At 42.1% G+C, this 15,922-nt stretch overlaps 1 protein-coding gene across 3 annotated transcripts in view; it reads left to right on the plus strand.

Annotated features, from left to right (window-relative positions):
• SYNE2 (spectrin repeat containing nuclear envelope protein 2) overlaps nt 1-15,922 on the plus strand; it is a 315,865-nt gene that overhangs the window by 212,836 nt on the left and 87,107 nt on the right. For all 3 annotated transcript variants that reach the window (XM_032405277.1, XM_032405280.1, XM_032405278.1), the window contains exons 65-71: nt 3,236-3,322; nt 6,782-7,012; nt 11,028-11,210; nt 12,223-12,351; nt 12,894-13,015; nt 13,167-13,308; nt 14,714-14,845. In XM_032405277.1, coding sequence (XP_032261168.1) covers nt 3,236-3,322; nt 6,782-7,012; nt 11,028-11,210; nt 12,223-12,351; nt 12,894-13,015; nt 13,167-13,308; nt 14,714-14,845 — 1,026 coding nt within the window. The remainder of the gene's footprint in view (nt 1-3,235; nt 3,323-6,781; nt 7,013-11,027; nt 11,211-12,222; nt 12,352-12,893; nt 13,016-13,166; nt 13,309-14,713; nt 14,846-15,922) is intronic.

Below are 15,922 nucleotides of genomic sequence, written 5' to 3' on the forward strand. Positions count from 1 at the left end.
GGTCCCGCCCTTCCAAACAAACTGAGCATCCCAAAGCCCAGACTGTCTTCAGAAACTGCCTTGCATCCCCGGGATGCCCCTCCCTTCCAGCCCGCCTGTAGACCACCTGCTCATCCGCCAGGGCCCTCTCATCTTCCACCTCCTCCAAGAAGCCTCCACTTTCCCTTCAGTCCGGTAGCATTCTGAACCTCAGTTAGGACTTACCACATTTTTATGCACACACGGACACAGTTCAGTGAATGGCAAGAACTTTATCTTTTACGGATGTATGTCCTGTACTGGGCTCAGCAAGGTACTTTAATGCATTGACTTTCTCTATCCTGCTTCCCGGGGTCAATTACTGTGCTTCCTCTCGTTTGTGGCTAGAAGTCTTTACTTGGAGCTCCTCACCGTTGGCCCCTTTTGTAATCAGATTTTTGCCCCTGACTATGTTTAATCTGCCATTGACATCTAGAACATCAGTTTAGTGTCCTTTTATGAGTCCTAATCCTTATTGATCTTTCCAGCATTAGACACTATCAGCATCTCTTCCTTCCTGAAATGCAGGGATACTTTGGCTTTCTTAATTCTGCACTTTCTCATCTCATACCTGCAGCCCCTCCTGTATCACCTGTCGCCCTACCCACATAATGGTGGACATTTGCCCAGTGTTCTGTCCTCTTCCTTCTCTCATTTCCCTCAGGGCAGCTTTATCTCCTCCTGTAGGTTTGGTCGTCCCCCTGTGCCAGTGATCCCCACAGCAAGCCTCTTGACTTTTCCTTTAAGTCTGTTTTACATTTCCACCTTGCTGATAGATTTCTCTTTTTGAATGTGTTGTCTTCATCTCAAACTCATTTTACCACCTTCCTTCAAAATTGGTTCTTCTAATTTCTCAATGTCTGTTTATGGCACCACTATTTTCTCAGAGTCTAAGACAGACTTCAGAGTCATCTTAGGTACCTCACTTCTCTTGGCTTTCCATGTCCAATCAGTGGCCAAGTGATGTCCATTCATCCTTCTTCTCCTCCCATGATTTTGCCGTCATCCTATTCCAGGCAGTTGTGACTTCTGCCCTGGGCTTTTGGAGTATGCTGCTAATTGAGTTCAGAGCCTCCAGTTATTTTTCCGAGTACGTCTTATACAATAATAACTGATGACTTTTCCTAAACCCATTACCGCTAAGTTGAAATCTTTAATGGATTCTGATTATCTGCTGAGTAAAATATAGTCTTCTTAGCCTTTCCAGACTCTTCATGATCCTCACCTCCCTTTCCAATTTTGTCTAAGCTTTACTTTTAGTTCTTGGTTCATACCTTTCTAATAACAGCTCTTGTTTTCAGTATAAGAAGCTGAAAAGTAATATTTTGGTAGTTACTGCTAGATGCTTTATATATGTCATCTTGTTTAGTAATCACATGCATGAGTGGGGAAGGTTACATTCCTACCTCAGAGGCACAGAGAATCCCAGTGAACTTGTCCAAGATTATGCAGCTTGTAAGTAGAACAATCAGGATTGGTCAATTATCCTTTTCCCACCACATGATGTTAATTATTTGTGTATATATCATTTTCCCATTGTTTAACCTTGGTTAACCTAATAAGTGGGAGTGCTGAATCAAAGTATACATCCATTTAAAGTGTGACACAATTATCAAACTAGAAAGTTTGCCCTCTAGAAAGACTGTATCAGTTTTATTCCTTCCAGGAATGCATGGAAATGCCGCTTTCTTGACCCCAAACTGATGTGAGATATTTTCAGTTTTAGCCAGACTTATCCAGTGGTTCAAATTACATTTATGTTCTAAGAATGAATATCTCTGTGTTTATTGGCTTTTGTATTCTTGTTTTTATTTTTTATTTATTTTTAATTTTTTAAGATTTTATTTATTTGAGAGAAAGAATGAGTGAGAGTGAGAGAGAGAGCACATGAGCAGGGGGAGAGGGAGAAGCAGGCTCCCCACTGAGCAAGGAACCTGATGCGGGGCTCGATCCCAGGACCTTGGGATCATGACCTGAGCTGAAGGCAGACGCTTAACCAACTGAGCCACCCAGGTGCCCCTGTACTCTTATTTTTAAAGATGTATTTATTTATTCGAGAGAGAAAGAGAGCACGTGTGCACACATGCACAGGGAGGAGGGGCAGAGGGAGAGAGAGTCTGAAGCAGACTCCCTGCTGAGTGAGGAGCACGATGTGGGGCTTGATCTCATGACCCTGAGATCACGACATGAGCGGAAACCAAGAGTTGAAACCAAGAGTCGGACACTTAACCGATTCTGCCACCCAGGCGCTCCTACTTTTGTATTCTTCTTTTATGAATTGCTTGCTCATGCCGTTTGACTTTCTTCTCTACCTAGGGTTTGATATTTTCCTTACTGACTTTTAAGGATATATATTAAGGATATTAACACATTGTAAGCTATTATCCCAGTCTGTTATTTCATTTTTAACTTAGGTTATGATGCTTTTAAGGTAAACATTATTATTTTTTATGTTGCTAATACTAACATTCTTTCCCTTTACTGCATGCTTTAAAAGTCCTTCCCCACTCTTAGATTAGAAAAAGATTCATTTTTTTTTTTAAAGACTTTTTATGGTATAACTTTTACATTTAAATAGTAGATAGAGGGGCATCTGGGTGGCTTAGTCAGTTGATCGTCCAGCTCTTGATTTTGGCTCAGATCATGATCTCAGGGTTGTGAGATAGAGCCCTGTGTTCGACTCCACTCTGGGTGTGGAGCCTGCTTAAGATTCTCTCTCTCCCTCTCCCTCTCCCACCCCCCATCCTGCTCACACTATCTCTAAAAATTAATTAGTTAATTAATAAATATTAGATATGATTAGAATCCATTATTAGGAGTAAGATAAGGATTTGGTTATATTTTCTCATGAAATGCCTCAGTAGTTCCCAAATTTAATAAGTTAATCTTTCCCCCTATTATTTGAAAGGTGGCCTTTATCATATAACTTCATTTAATTTTAGTTCCCCTATTAATCCACTTAAATAGAGAATTCTGTAGATTTCCTTGTATGTTCCTCATTAGCTAGAGAGCTTTGGAAAATTTAAGTCTTTCAAATAAAGACAAACCTGGGGAAGCTGATTTTTTTCCTAACAAACCAACTTTTCCCTAAACGCACCTGTCTCTTCTGGACATTTCTGCAACCAGGTGATATGTAAAATGAGCCGGTGCAGGAAGAGTAACTTACATGGGAGCGAGGGCAGGAAGTTTTCTGGACCTCTGGTTCTTTTCTTTACAGGAGGCAGCTGAGAAAATAAGCACATGTGATAATCCTATGGCACAAATTCTTGCGCCAGACTCACTGAGTCCCAGCCAAACAGAGGAGGTAAGTCCCTGTCGGTAACAAGCAAACTGCTCAGGTACCTGGACGAGCATCCAGAGCTGAGAAGCTTTCTGTGTTTGGAATACTTTGTATATTGAGCCAAGAGTTCTTTGTGAACTTTAACATCTTCATATGTGCTGTCAGCCTGGAAAACTGGAAGATTTGCCATCAGATGTTGACCTAGAAAGCAAGCATGGTGCGGAGCAAGGAAGGATTTATCGCTTGCTCACTATTTGTCAGCGTGAACTAGCCTTTCCACCAGCAACTACTTCTTTCTTCTGTAACAAGTGTGTGTGTGTGGTGGTGCTGCGGGGGGAGACTTGCAGATGTTTTTGCACACAGAACTGACTGTAAAATGTTAAGGAGTAAATTTAAAGGGTTGGTATTTTGGCATGAAATACAGCCACCACCGGAAAATTAGCTTGCATTTTAACTGAATCCTGTTACTTAGATCAGTGGTGTGTTGATGTGGAAACCAAGCAGTGTGACATTCACTTAGTGAGAGCCGAACTTGGATACTAGAGATTGGGGAAGTCATGTGAAGAATGTGGACTTGTAGATCCCAAGGCATAATGAAATCAGAGACTGAGTCCTGGTTCCACTTACTAGTTGGGTGACCACAGGTGGTTTGAATAACCTATCTATGCCTCAGTTTCCCCATCTGTACACTGGGAATAATAAGGGCTTGTGATGGGAAATAATGAGAGGGTGTGTGTATCACTTAGCATGATGGCCTGGCCCCAGAGCCCAATAAAGGGTTGGGTATTATTAATTTACAGTTACATGGTGGAAACGACATAATTCTCTTTAGCAAGAAATACTTGTGGTAATACTTTTTAGACCCCTGACATGCACAATCATAAAACACTCGCTTAAATCATTGCTGCTTTTAGAATTTGGGGCTATCGTTTAGAAAAGATATTTAGCAGGGGTGTGATTGTGGAAAGAACTGTGGACTCTGAATTAAAAGATTGCAGAGCTGTGTGACCTCAGGCAAGTAACTTACATGTGGGCCCGAGCTTCTCAGAAGCAAAGTGGTGAAATGGGAGGTGGGGGAATTGCTTAAGCGTTAAATGAACTTGGATTTCTTTGACTGTAAAAAGAGGTGGGTGAATTGGTTACTGGCAGGTTTCCCAGGCCACCTTTAGCAATTGCCGTTTCTATGGTTGCAAATATTCTTTTTTTCCCCTCCATTCACCTTTGGATTCTCTTCAGTTTCAAATAACTAGCAAGTAAAGCCCAGATTAGTTATCCAGCTTCCTTGTTTTCTCATTAATTCAGTGAGTTAGTGAAAAAGGAAAGAAATTCAGTATTGCCATTAAAAAATGTGTGTGGTCTATGATAGGTGCTCGAATAATGTTTTTGAATAAAGAAAGAAGGTCGATAGTAAATCAGTTATCACAGACTAATTAGTTAATATTAACGATTGTTATCTCAGGTGACAAAAATGAGGATCCCCAAATCTTTGCCGCCAAGAGATAGCAGTATCTGAAAACTAGAAAAGAATTAATCGGATGCCTAGCAGTTGGTGTCTGGCAGTAATACCACACAACTGGTTCTTTTTTAAGAAATCAGGATTAAAAAAGAAAATTGAAACCAGGTGACTCCCAAGTATAGACCCAACTGTGCAGAGAAACTCAAGGCAAGGGAAGACTTCCTTAAGAAGATGATTCTTGAAAAAAATATTGACGAAGGCAAGGGAGAAATAGTGTTTTGTCAGTAAAGAACACACCTCTGTGAAGTTAATAGATGGTCAAGGGGGAACAGGTGCAACTCAGACACTTCTGCGAACGCAGCTTTCCTGATACCCACCATGTGTGTGGAAAATGGGTATTTTCACACCCTGCATGTTGTTGTTACCACTTGCCTATTTTGTTTACTTTTGTTGTACTAGAAGTTCTGTGTTTATTTTTTTTATAAATTTTTTTTTTAAAGATTTTATTTATTTATTCGTGAGAGAGAGCGAGAGAGAAAGGCAGAGGGAGAAGCAGGCTCCCAAGAAGCAGGGAGCCCGATGTGGGACTCGATCCCAGGACCCTGAGATCATGACCTGAGCCGAAGGCAGACGTTTAACCATCTGAGCCACCCAGGCGCCCTAGAAGTTCTGTGTTTAAACAAAATTCTGTAGTCATTGGGAATTTTCCTGCATTTGAGTTGAGTTAGGGTATACATTTGTGAACAATTTTGTTTTGGATGCTAACGTGTAGTTAGCAAAGCCTTATAGAGAAAACATCGTATTTCATCATACTCATAATCAATAAAATATTTATTGAGATCAATAATTTTGTAGAGAAATACACAAATTCCTAAAGGAATCTCTCTAGAAGGGTTGATGTGATCTTTCAATGTTTTGGAAAAGGATGTGGGAAGCAAATATATATGTGTATCAAATCTTTTACTTCCAAATTGAAATTGTCTAATATATATTTTTAAAAGATTCATTTATTTATTTGTCAGAGAGAGAGAGCACGCACAAACAGGGGGAGTGTCAGGCAGAGGGAGAAGCAGACTCCCCGCGGAGCAGGGAGCCTGACGTGGGGCTCGATCCCAAGACCCTGGGATCATGACCTGAGCCGAAGGCAGATGCTTAACCGACTGAGCCACCCAGGCATCCCTGAAAACATCTAATATATTATTAATAGAATACTTGATTTGGTACCTGGAAGAAATTTTTCTTTTCTTTTTCTTTTGGATCAATAAGCAACCCAGGTGTTGCAATAAGAACACATCTTACATCATTCTTTCTTTATACTATAGTATAAGCACCTAGTCCTTAACTCAATAATATTTGAGTATCTAGACAGTGAAAAGCAGTTTCAGGGACTCTCTCTGAAGAACAGGAGAAAAATTTCCAGATTACCCCACTGAAGTTCATTACTTGACTCACATTACTTTTAATAGGGAGAAATTTAGATGAGTAATAGCATTGTATGTTAGGGGGGGAAAACGAAAATATTTTAAAATCTACTTGTTAAGTGTGTGGCACATTTCCTTGTATCCCAGCCGGTGTGTAAAGAGCCTTTTTTTTCTGTTTGATCAGAGCTCACCGCAATGTAAGCATTGCTTAATCATGTGTCACACACATTCAAACCCCGGCCAATTCGCTGCGAAGTTTCAGACGCACACACCCACATGCACACCCTCTCTCGCACACTCACCTGTCTCCTGGGGCCCACTCGCTGTTTAATGAACCGCGAGCCCGTTTGCGTCCTCCGTTCCCGGGAACACCACCTGTGTACATGCGGCTCGGCTGCTTGGAAACCTGGAGCCCCAGGTCACGTGATCGTTGCTATGAGTGTGGAGGTGCATTTTTCTTTTCTTTCTTACTTTTTCTGCCCTTATTTGTTTGTTTTCTTCTAAGTGGGGGAAATGCTGGAAGTTCACAGGCTTTTGCAGGCTCAAATGTGCAAACTTGGGATTCCGTGGCTTTTCACTGCTGGATTATCTTTGGGTTTATCTTAGGGTGCCACACGTCCGCTCAAGGCTGCCGCTCTGGGCTTTTCTGATGAGCAAGGAGCATTTGAGGCCACGGTGGAGCAATCTAGGCCCAAGCCTGCGGAAATCCTCCATGCCTGCAAGACCCAGGTGGCCGAGCTGGAGCTGTGGCTGCGCCAAGCCAACGTGGCGTTCGAGCCGGAAACATTAAATGCAGACATGCAGCAGTTGGTGGAACAGCAGCTGGTGGGGTGCCAGGTAAGGCTGAGGGGTTGGAGTTCAGGGCTGGCCTCTGCACCAATCCCCTTCCAAGACTGGGCGAAGTGCTCTTAAAGCAACGGCGTGTTTCTTCCTGTTAACGCTGACCCCTGTGTTTGTCTTGGCCTCAGGTTTTTGTTCTCAGGGGAATTCTTTGAGGAGATTTGGGGAAGCAGAGTATTTGGAGAGACAGTAGCGGGTAAGAGCTCGGAATCTAGAGTACAGATCCAGCTCCGTCACAGTAACCGTGAACTTGGGGACGTTAACTTTCCACCTCATTTTCCTCATGTGGTCGGTTATCCCCTAGGACTTTGTCAGGGTTAAATGAGATAAGGTACAAGAACCAGGGTCGGGAGGCGCCTGGGTGGCTCAGTTGGTTAAGCGACTGCCTTCGGCTCAGGTCATGATCCTGGAGTCCCGGGATCGAGTCCCACATCGGGCTCCCTGCTCAGCAGGGAGTCTGCTTCTCCCTCTGACTCTCTTCCCTCTCGTGCTCTCAATCTCTCATTCTCTCTCTCTCAAATAAATAAATAAAATCTTTAAAAAAAAAAAAAAAAAGAACCAGGGTCGGGTGTAGCAAGTACATAAGAAGTGCTTAGTAAATGCTGTTATTTGTGTTCATAAGTTCCTTAGAACTTCCATTCTTCTGAAATGAAGCCGAATATCCGAATTTGCAAGATCACAGATATAGCATAAATGGGCTTTGCTGCCATTTTACTGTGAATGCTCCTACTCTTGCTGAGGAGGGGTGGGGACAGGAATATAAATTTCCTTGCCGTTAGTCGTAACATTTGCTGGCTCGGCCCAAAGGTTGGGATCTCTGTGTCCCTCCAGGGAGAAGCTAGAATGACGACATCACCGCAGCATAATGAAGTGTCACAATATCTGAGGCGCCTTCCCCAAGGATGGTTAGATCAGCCTTGGTCCGATGTCTCGGCCTGATTGGCTCTTTTGTCTGCCATAGCGGACACCAGGAATGAGGACACCCTGTCAGAGCACCCCCATATCACCCGGCCACAGGGAGCTCCTCCCACGATAGCCTGTTATGGGGTTGGGGGTAGCCCATCCTTGGTCATCCCCTTTCTCCACTTGGGCCCACAGTCTTACAATATCCAGCGCCTGCCTCATGGGGTACCCAGGTGGACAGGCTGACCTCCTTCCCCTGGAAGCTCCCCACCTCTGACCCCAAAAGTCAGCTCTTGATAGGGCAGGTTCACTTTAATACTGGCACTATTCGTGGTCCAGCTGATGAGGCACAGGCAAGTCTGGAAAAAACGGTACTACAGCACAGAGCAACATTGTGCTAAATTGAACCTGAGGTGTTCGAGATGTTGAGTCCCAGCCTCAAATCTATCCTCCAGGATAGATTTGCCAATTGATCGCCTTGCTGACTGGATAGACCCCATGCTGATTTCCTTGGTCACCACCAGAATCCCGTTCTCATACCCCTTGTAGCGAGGTCAAGGATGTGGGGGCTGTCAAGGGAAAGACACAACCACAAGGTGGCAGTAGCACACAGCAAGCTTTCTTTGGGCAACATTTTGGCAGAAGCTCAAGGCCTGGGGAAGTCCCTCTGTACAGGTGCCCTTCCAGACACTGTGGCAGGAAATGGAGGTGGGACCACGACCTCGAAGGGGGGGAGGAAGGCAAAGGAACTCCCAGGGGAGCAGGGAATCCAGAGGGGCTTGTGTGTCTAGGTGATGTCAGAGAGCTCCAAAGGGCAACAGAGGCTAGGGTCTTTTAGAGCCCCAGAGTTGTGTCTTAATGATAGGGGGCAGATGTGGGGTCCCACCCTGAGTTTGGAGCTAGTAGGATTTGAGCTGATGGTTCTGGCCTGCTGTGAAAAAATAAGCAACCTAGGGACCAATGTACCGGGGCCATCTTTGGCTCCTTTATAGAACACCATGGCACATACAACTTAATATTGAAATATATAAAAAGCCTTCCAGGAGCCTGTAAAAAACATCAAGTTCCCAGTGGGAAAATGTCCAAAGGACAGGAGCGAACAGATCAGTCCAGAAAAAATTATATTGGGTCATTTAATATTTGAGAAGAAATGTTCAGCCTTGATTGTTAAGAACACGTGAATCAAAACAGCTGTTGTTTTGTTCTCATGTTATATTGGCAAAAATTGTATCATCCTGGAAAACTCTGGATGTACTATTCTGATTGCCTCAGTGTTTTGGGAGGTCAGCTGTCAGCATATAAAATGTCCATCTTATTTGACCTAATAACACCATTACTTTAAATGTACCCTCCGAAAATAACCCAGAAAGGAGAAAAATGTTTTTGGCAGTGTTAATTGCAAACGTGAAGAACTGGAACCAGCTTAAAGGTTTAACCAGTAAGGAAGTTACATGAATCGTGGAATATCAACTTGCAGCTAGGAAAGTGGGAATCATGAAGCATATGTCTGTAGACACATGAAAAAGTATACATAAAATAGCTAAATGGAAAAAAGGAGCACAAAATTACAGTACATCTTGAGGCCACTCTAAAACCTATGATTACATATTGTTTAAGCTTAGAAGAGTCTGTAGAGGATACAAGAAGTTTGCTTGGATAGAGGACTTATAAGAATATATTCTTTGAAAATCTGTGTTTGTTTGTTTTTAAAGATTTTATTTATTTGACAGAGAGCACAAGCAGGGGGAGCGGCAGGCAGAGGGAGAGGGGGAAGCAGACTCCCCGCTGAGCAGGGAGCCCGATGCAGGGACTCCATCCCAGGACCCTGGGATCATGACCTGAGCCGAAGGCAGATGCTTAACCGAATGAGCCACCCAGGCGCCCCTGTTTTTGTTTTTTGAGATTTTTTTTTTATTTCAAAGTAATCTCTACACCCACTGTGGGGCTTGAACTCATAACCCCAAGATCAAGAGTCTCATGCTCTGCCCACTGAGCCAGCCAGGCACCCCTGAAAATGTGTTTTAAGGATAATTTTTCCTTCAGCACAACAAGTTTTAGCACACACGATCCCAGTGCTGGAATGGGAATCTGAAAGCCGCCGTTGCGTTGTGTGCTCGGCCAGTTGGCATGACCTTTTGGGCTTCAGAGCCCCAGAGGAGGGCAGACTTGATCTGTTGGGGAAGAATACAATGACAGTGACTTACAGGGAAACTTACCTCAGCTAGCTGATTTATTTTTAGATCCGTGTGTAAGTTGGCCGGTTGTATCAATGACTAAGTGTTTTAGGTTCCAAATTATTTCTTCTGTCATCTTCTGATATTTTGGAAGTTTATATGGACTTGAAAAAGAGAAGGAAAAGATCAAGGGAAAGAACCTTCCAAGAGTTCTGTGAAATTCTTTTTCTATTACGACTCGACGCTCGGATTGCAACAGGAAAAAGTTAGGAAAGTTCGCGGGGGGAGGGGTGGAATAATGATAGTTGGCATAGACTGTGTGTCAAGCACTGGCTAAAGGGCATGGACTTTAACTCTTAACTCCTCAGAGTAACCCTAGGAATTAAGTTCTGTTATTACCCCCATTTTACACATGACTGAAGGCACATTCATGTAAAACATAAGGTGCTCAAGTTTACCCAGCTAAGTGGGATCTGAACTCAGTCTATTTCCAGTGTCTGTGTTTGTTTTTGTTTTAAGTTTGTTTGTTTGTTTGTTTGTTTAAGTAATCTCTACATCCAACATGGGATTCGAACTCACTACCCTAAGATCAAGAGTCGCATGCTCTTCCGACTGAGCCAGCCAGGCACCCCAGTGTCTATGTTCTTAACCACTTTGCTATGCTGGATACATTCAGCTGTCTTTTCTAAAGTGATTATAGAGCCACTTAGATTATTTTGGAGAGTGACGTCTGCAAGTTGGGGTTGGTTTGGTTGTACCCCTGTCCAAAAGCTCAGGAATTACGTGGAAATTGTTGTTTTCCCAAGATCCCTTCTAATCTGTGTTTCTGAGACTTGTTACATATACTAGGTAGACAGAGTGAATCTAACTCATTTTAGAGTATAATGCTTGTTCAAGACCAAAACCATGAATACTTAAATGATTTTGTTTCCTAGGCCATGCTAACAGAGATCGAGCACAAGGTTGCCTCTCTGCTGGAGAGCTGCACAGATCGAGGGCCGGGAGACAGTGGGGCCACTCAGCAGGAGGCTGAAGCTCTTTCCGTGAAATTAAAGACCGTCAAGTGCAATTTGGAAAAAGTCCAGATCATGCTTCAGGAGAAATACAGCGAAGACCAGGTAAAACACAGCCACATGTAGACGTGTGTGGGTAGATAATATGGGAGAGCTACCAGGAAGAAATCTGGCCGAGGTGGTGAAACAACTACAGAAGAATTACACTAAGAAAGAAAGAATGAAGCCTCTTAAAGCTATAAGGGATGGTCGTATTGACTCTTGGTACTGATTCCATTTTACCTTGCAGTTTTCCTACCTAGGCTGCTGTTGGTGACGGCGTAGGTTTGGTTTGGATTGGTTTGATTGGATTGATCATTCTTGCTAGTAATGAGGTGGTGTAAGCCTTCTTCATAGAAGAAAGATGAGTTTTAAAGGAAGTTTGTGACTCCAATTGACTGGAAAACGAAGCTCTTACAAAGATTAAAATTTGACATCAGGAATATAAAACCTGTTTCCAGGGTCCTTTTTGTTATTCATTTACAAATATGTATACTGATCAAAGTGTCATACAGTTATAGTGTTCTTGTGACTTTTGAAAGAGTTCTGTATTTATAAACGCAAATATGCATCTGTGGGTAAGGTCTTCCTATATAAGATTTGCATCTATACTTAGGAGACGGTGGTTCCTACTCCGAGGACTTACATTCACAGAAATAGGATTGACTGCAGATACATAGGCTCTACACTTCCCTTTCATCCTCATGTGGTTCTCTCCTTTTAAAAAATATTCTGGACATAAGGGAAATTTGAATGCCTAAGCATAAAACTACATCTCTTTTTTGTTTTTTTTTTTTTACTTTGTTCTTAAAACAGAAAAGCAGTACATTTCCTGGCTTTTAGTAATTCATTGGATGAATTACATTGAGGAAGTAAGATGACCACATCATCAAATATAATGATTTTTTGCAGTTGTTTTGAAATAAGTACATGGAATCGTAGTATATAATTGCAGTAAATTTCAAAATACAGTCACTTACTTTATATAAAACTTTTCCATGATGTAGTCTCATTATTAGAACTGAAATAAAGTGGGTCATTTTTTTAAAATAGTGTGCCATCATAAAATTTTTTGCAGCATTCTGCCACTCTAAAGAAACCTGCAGAGCATCAAAATGATCTCCAACCAGATAACCTTTCTACATTTGAATCTATTGTAACTGAAAGGCCACAGTTCAGCAGACAAAAAGATTTCCAGCAGCAACAGGTAATTGCAGCCCCTAACAGATATAAGGATAAGAATAAAGCTTTCTGCATGGAATCTCCCTTTGAACTAAGTACCAAACTGCCATTGGGGTGTTTTCTTACGTGACTGGATGGAAAGTGTGATATACGGTTGTTCCTGCATGTTGAGCATGCGCTGTAGGAGCTGCTTTGCTTTCATCTTCTGCAGGTGGGGATGCTCTAACTTTGCTACTTTATTAACTTGCACCTTATTTCAAACTAAGCAGATTTCTTCAGGGTGAACTTACCTCTGTAACTGTAATACCTCTTTCCCTATTATTTCAAAATGTGTTGGCATATTTTGGGGGATTTTCCATGTGTGTAATATATATTGTGATATATACTTGGTCCTTGTGTGAATGTTTTAAGTAGGTTTTTGAGAAATAAAAGTTAATGAGAACAAGCAAGCAAGAAAGGGAAATAGTAAATAATAAATTAGGAAGTGGTTCAAAATGAGATCTCAACAGAAAAACCATTGGGCATTAATTGAAAACTTTGGACTGTTTGAATCTCACTCAATTATAGGTTCTGGAGTTAAAACCAATGGAACAGAAAGATTTCATCAAATTCATCGAATTTAATGCCAAGAAAATGGGGCCCCAGCATTGCCAACCTGATAAAGATACAACTCAGAAATCATCTGAAAGGTAAAACATTTTTGGAGTTGGACATTCAGCAAGTTGTATGGTTGGGAGAATTAAGAGCATTTCTTTTTAAATCACTTGTAAAACATTGTCTGAATGTAATAAAATTTCTGTATGTTGATGATTCTTTTCACCTTTTATTTTCCTTTAACAGCATTAGGGCATCAAGTCCCGAAAATGATGCTCTAGACTCTGTCTTGTCAACTCAGGGCCAAAGTGGGGATAAGTGGCAATATTTACATCACGAACTCTCATCAAAACTCGGGCTTCCACTACCTGAGCAGGTGCAGCCTCAGGTCAGTGCATGCCTGCGCATGGTGTAAATAATAAATAAGCATGTTTATCTTTGAAAATGCAACAAACGTTCATTAAATACACATCTATGTTCTGCATTATGTAGTAGTTTATTTTCAGAAAGCAAAGATGCCCAGTGCATGTTTTCATTTGACTCACCCCTTTTCGCCCTCCTGGAAATCTGCAGTAAAGGCCACTCCTTCGTGCTTCTGTGGCACCCTGAGCTTCCCTAATTACAGCTCTTACCATACTGTGTGTCTGTTTATTTGTCTGTATTCCCCATCGGGTGGTATGGGAAGAAAGACCGTGTCTGCCTGGTTCACATTTGAGTGCCTGGCACAGTACCTGAAACATTTTCAAGTCTCAGTTTTGATATGTTGAGTGAATAAAGGAATGAATAATACATGTTTAAAAAAACACTTTAAAAACAATACAGTGCTATATTACTATCATTCATTCATCAAGAGCTAATTTGGAATCTGCAGTGCCAGATTCCAGCCCCTCTTCCAGTGGTACCTGTGTTCCATCAACATGCTCTCTTACTGCCATTGTAGGTTTTATTCATACTGCCCCAGCTACCGCTGGATTTCTCTCTAACCAGGGAGCCCGTGAGCAGAATAACACTGTGGCTCGCAGCAGTCAAGCTTTTGCCTTCAGCTTTGCACTCAAGCAGTAGAACTTACCACCTTTTTCACAGGTCTCCAGTCTGGTGGGAACTTTTCAGCTCTATTCTGACGAGAACCTTCTTTGACCTATTAATGTTGAGTTAAACTCATTGGTAGGGCTTCAGTCTTGGTTTCTCCTTGTCTTACACACCGTAACATGTATATTGTTTGTTTTCCAACAGCAGAACAGCCTCAGGAGTTCTTTTCCCCAAGCAGAGTCAGATACCACCTCACCCTGGGGCTTTGTATTTATTCGTTTTCCAGTTTGAAAAAGGAATGAATTCTGAACCTTTCCCTCTGCTAAAGTCACAGCACATTTTTAATACTTATTTCATTTTTCAGTGACAAATCAAGATGCAAATCTGTCCCTGGAGGTGACTGTGTTCTATTCTAAGAGTTGGCCATATACAGGGGGCCTACCAGTAAATGGGAAAAGAAACCGCTAACCTCTTAACATGAAGGGTATTGCTACTAAATTGAAAGATTAGTGATTTTACTCTATTTTTCAAGTGATGGTTTCTTTTCCCTCATTTTGATATTGAATGGACCCTTAAGTGTCTCAGTAAGCCTTCTCATGACCTTTCGAAGCTGTCCACAATACTTAAGGTTTAACTATTTTGTCTGACAAGTGACAAGATAGCAGAAACCCTGACGTGAAGGTAACACGTGAAGGCAATTTTGCTGTTTTCCATTAACATCACCAGGATCTCGAATGGTAATAAGGCTTCCCTTTTTCATATAGGTTGCCACAAATATGAGTGTTCTGCCCAGTGTGAGTGTGTATAACTTTAAATGCCCAACAACTGAAGAACTGAAAACATACACCACACAGCTGGAAGACCTGCGTCAAGAAGCCAATAATCTGCAGACCCAGGTAGCAATGTCACGTTACATATTCTCCTCACTGCAGTATCAAAGAAGAAGGGAGATGGGATGCTGTGAATTAGTCATAATTGTCTTTATTGAATAAATAATAGAATACATAATGGAATGGGTCCTGCAATTGCAAAGAGAATCTTTCTCTTTTGCCAACTCACATTTGGTTAGTGGCTGCCTAGAGCATCATGTACACAAAGGCTTCTGAACCCACATCCAGGATTGGCAGCAGCAAGGAGCGTTGTTTTGTTTTTTAAATATTTATTTATTTATTTTAGAGATAGAGAAAGAGAGAGGGGCTGGGGGCGGAGGAACAGAGGGAGAGGGACAAGCAGACTCCGTGCTGAGTACAGAGCCCAACGGGGGGCTCAATCCCAGGACCCTGAGATCATGACCTGAGGCGAAACCAAGTGGATGCTTAACCAACTACAGCACCCAGGCGCCCCAACAAGGATCATTGTTGATTAGTATTGTCTGCAGGGGTGCTCTATGATTGGAAGGGTGAGGAAGGAGGGGAGTATTGACAAGATTTCCAACCTTGACTAGATTTAATGTTGAAATGGTATGCTGCATAGTGTTAGGTGTCCACCAGAGAAGATGGTAGGAAACAGAGCCCAAATTGGGCTGATTACAGTTTTGGTTTGCTTCTAAATTACTTGTAACTGGTCAAGAATTCAGGGTGATCATGGGTAAAGAAAAAGGGGTCGTTCTAGCAGCTTATGCTAAAACGTAAGGAGATCTGTGGCTCCCGAACTCACCAGGGCACAGTGGCTCAACCCTAGGCACCCCCCCCCTTGGAGTTGTACATCTAAGGGGGCCTTAATTCTCACAGTCAGCCCATAAATGACACTTCTAACTGCCCCCTGCTCCACAGCCCATCCCGATCCTTTTTTATTGAGCTATAACTGATACATAACACTCTATTAGTTTCAGATATATACCAAAGTGATTTGATATTTATATTTATTGTGAAATGATTACCACAATAAGTCCAACATCCATCACCACATAGAGTTATAAAAATTTTTTTCTTGTGATAAGAACTTTTAAGATCGACTCTCTTAACAACTTTCAA

This window comes from Phoca vitulina, unplaced genomic scaffold (assembly GCF_004348235.1).
Source record: "Phoca vitulina isolate PV1807 unplaced genomic scaffold, GSC_HSeal_1.0 scaffold7, whole genome shotgun sequence".
NCBI lineage: Eukaryota > Metazoa > Chordata > Mammalia > Carnivora > Phocidae > Phoca > Phoca vitulina.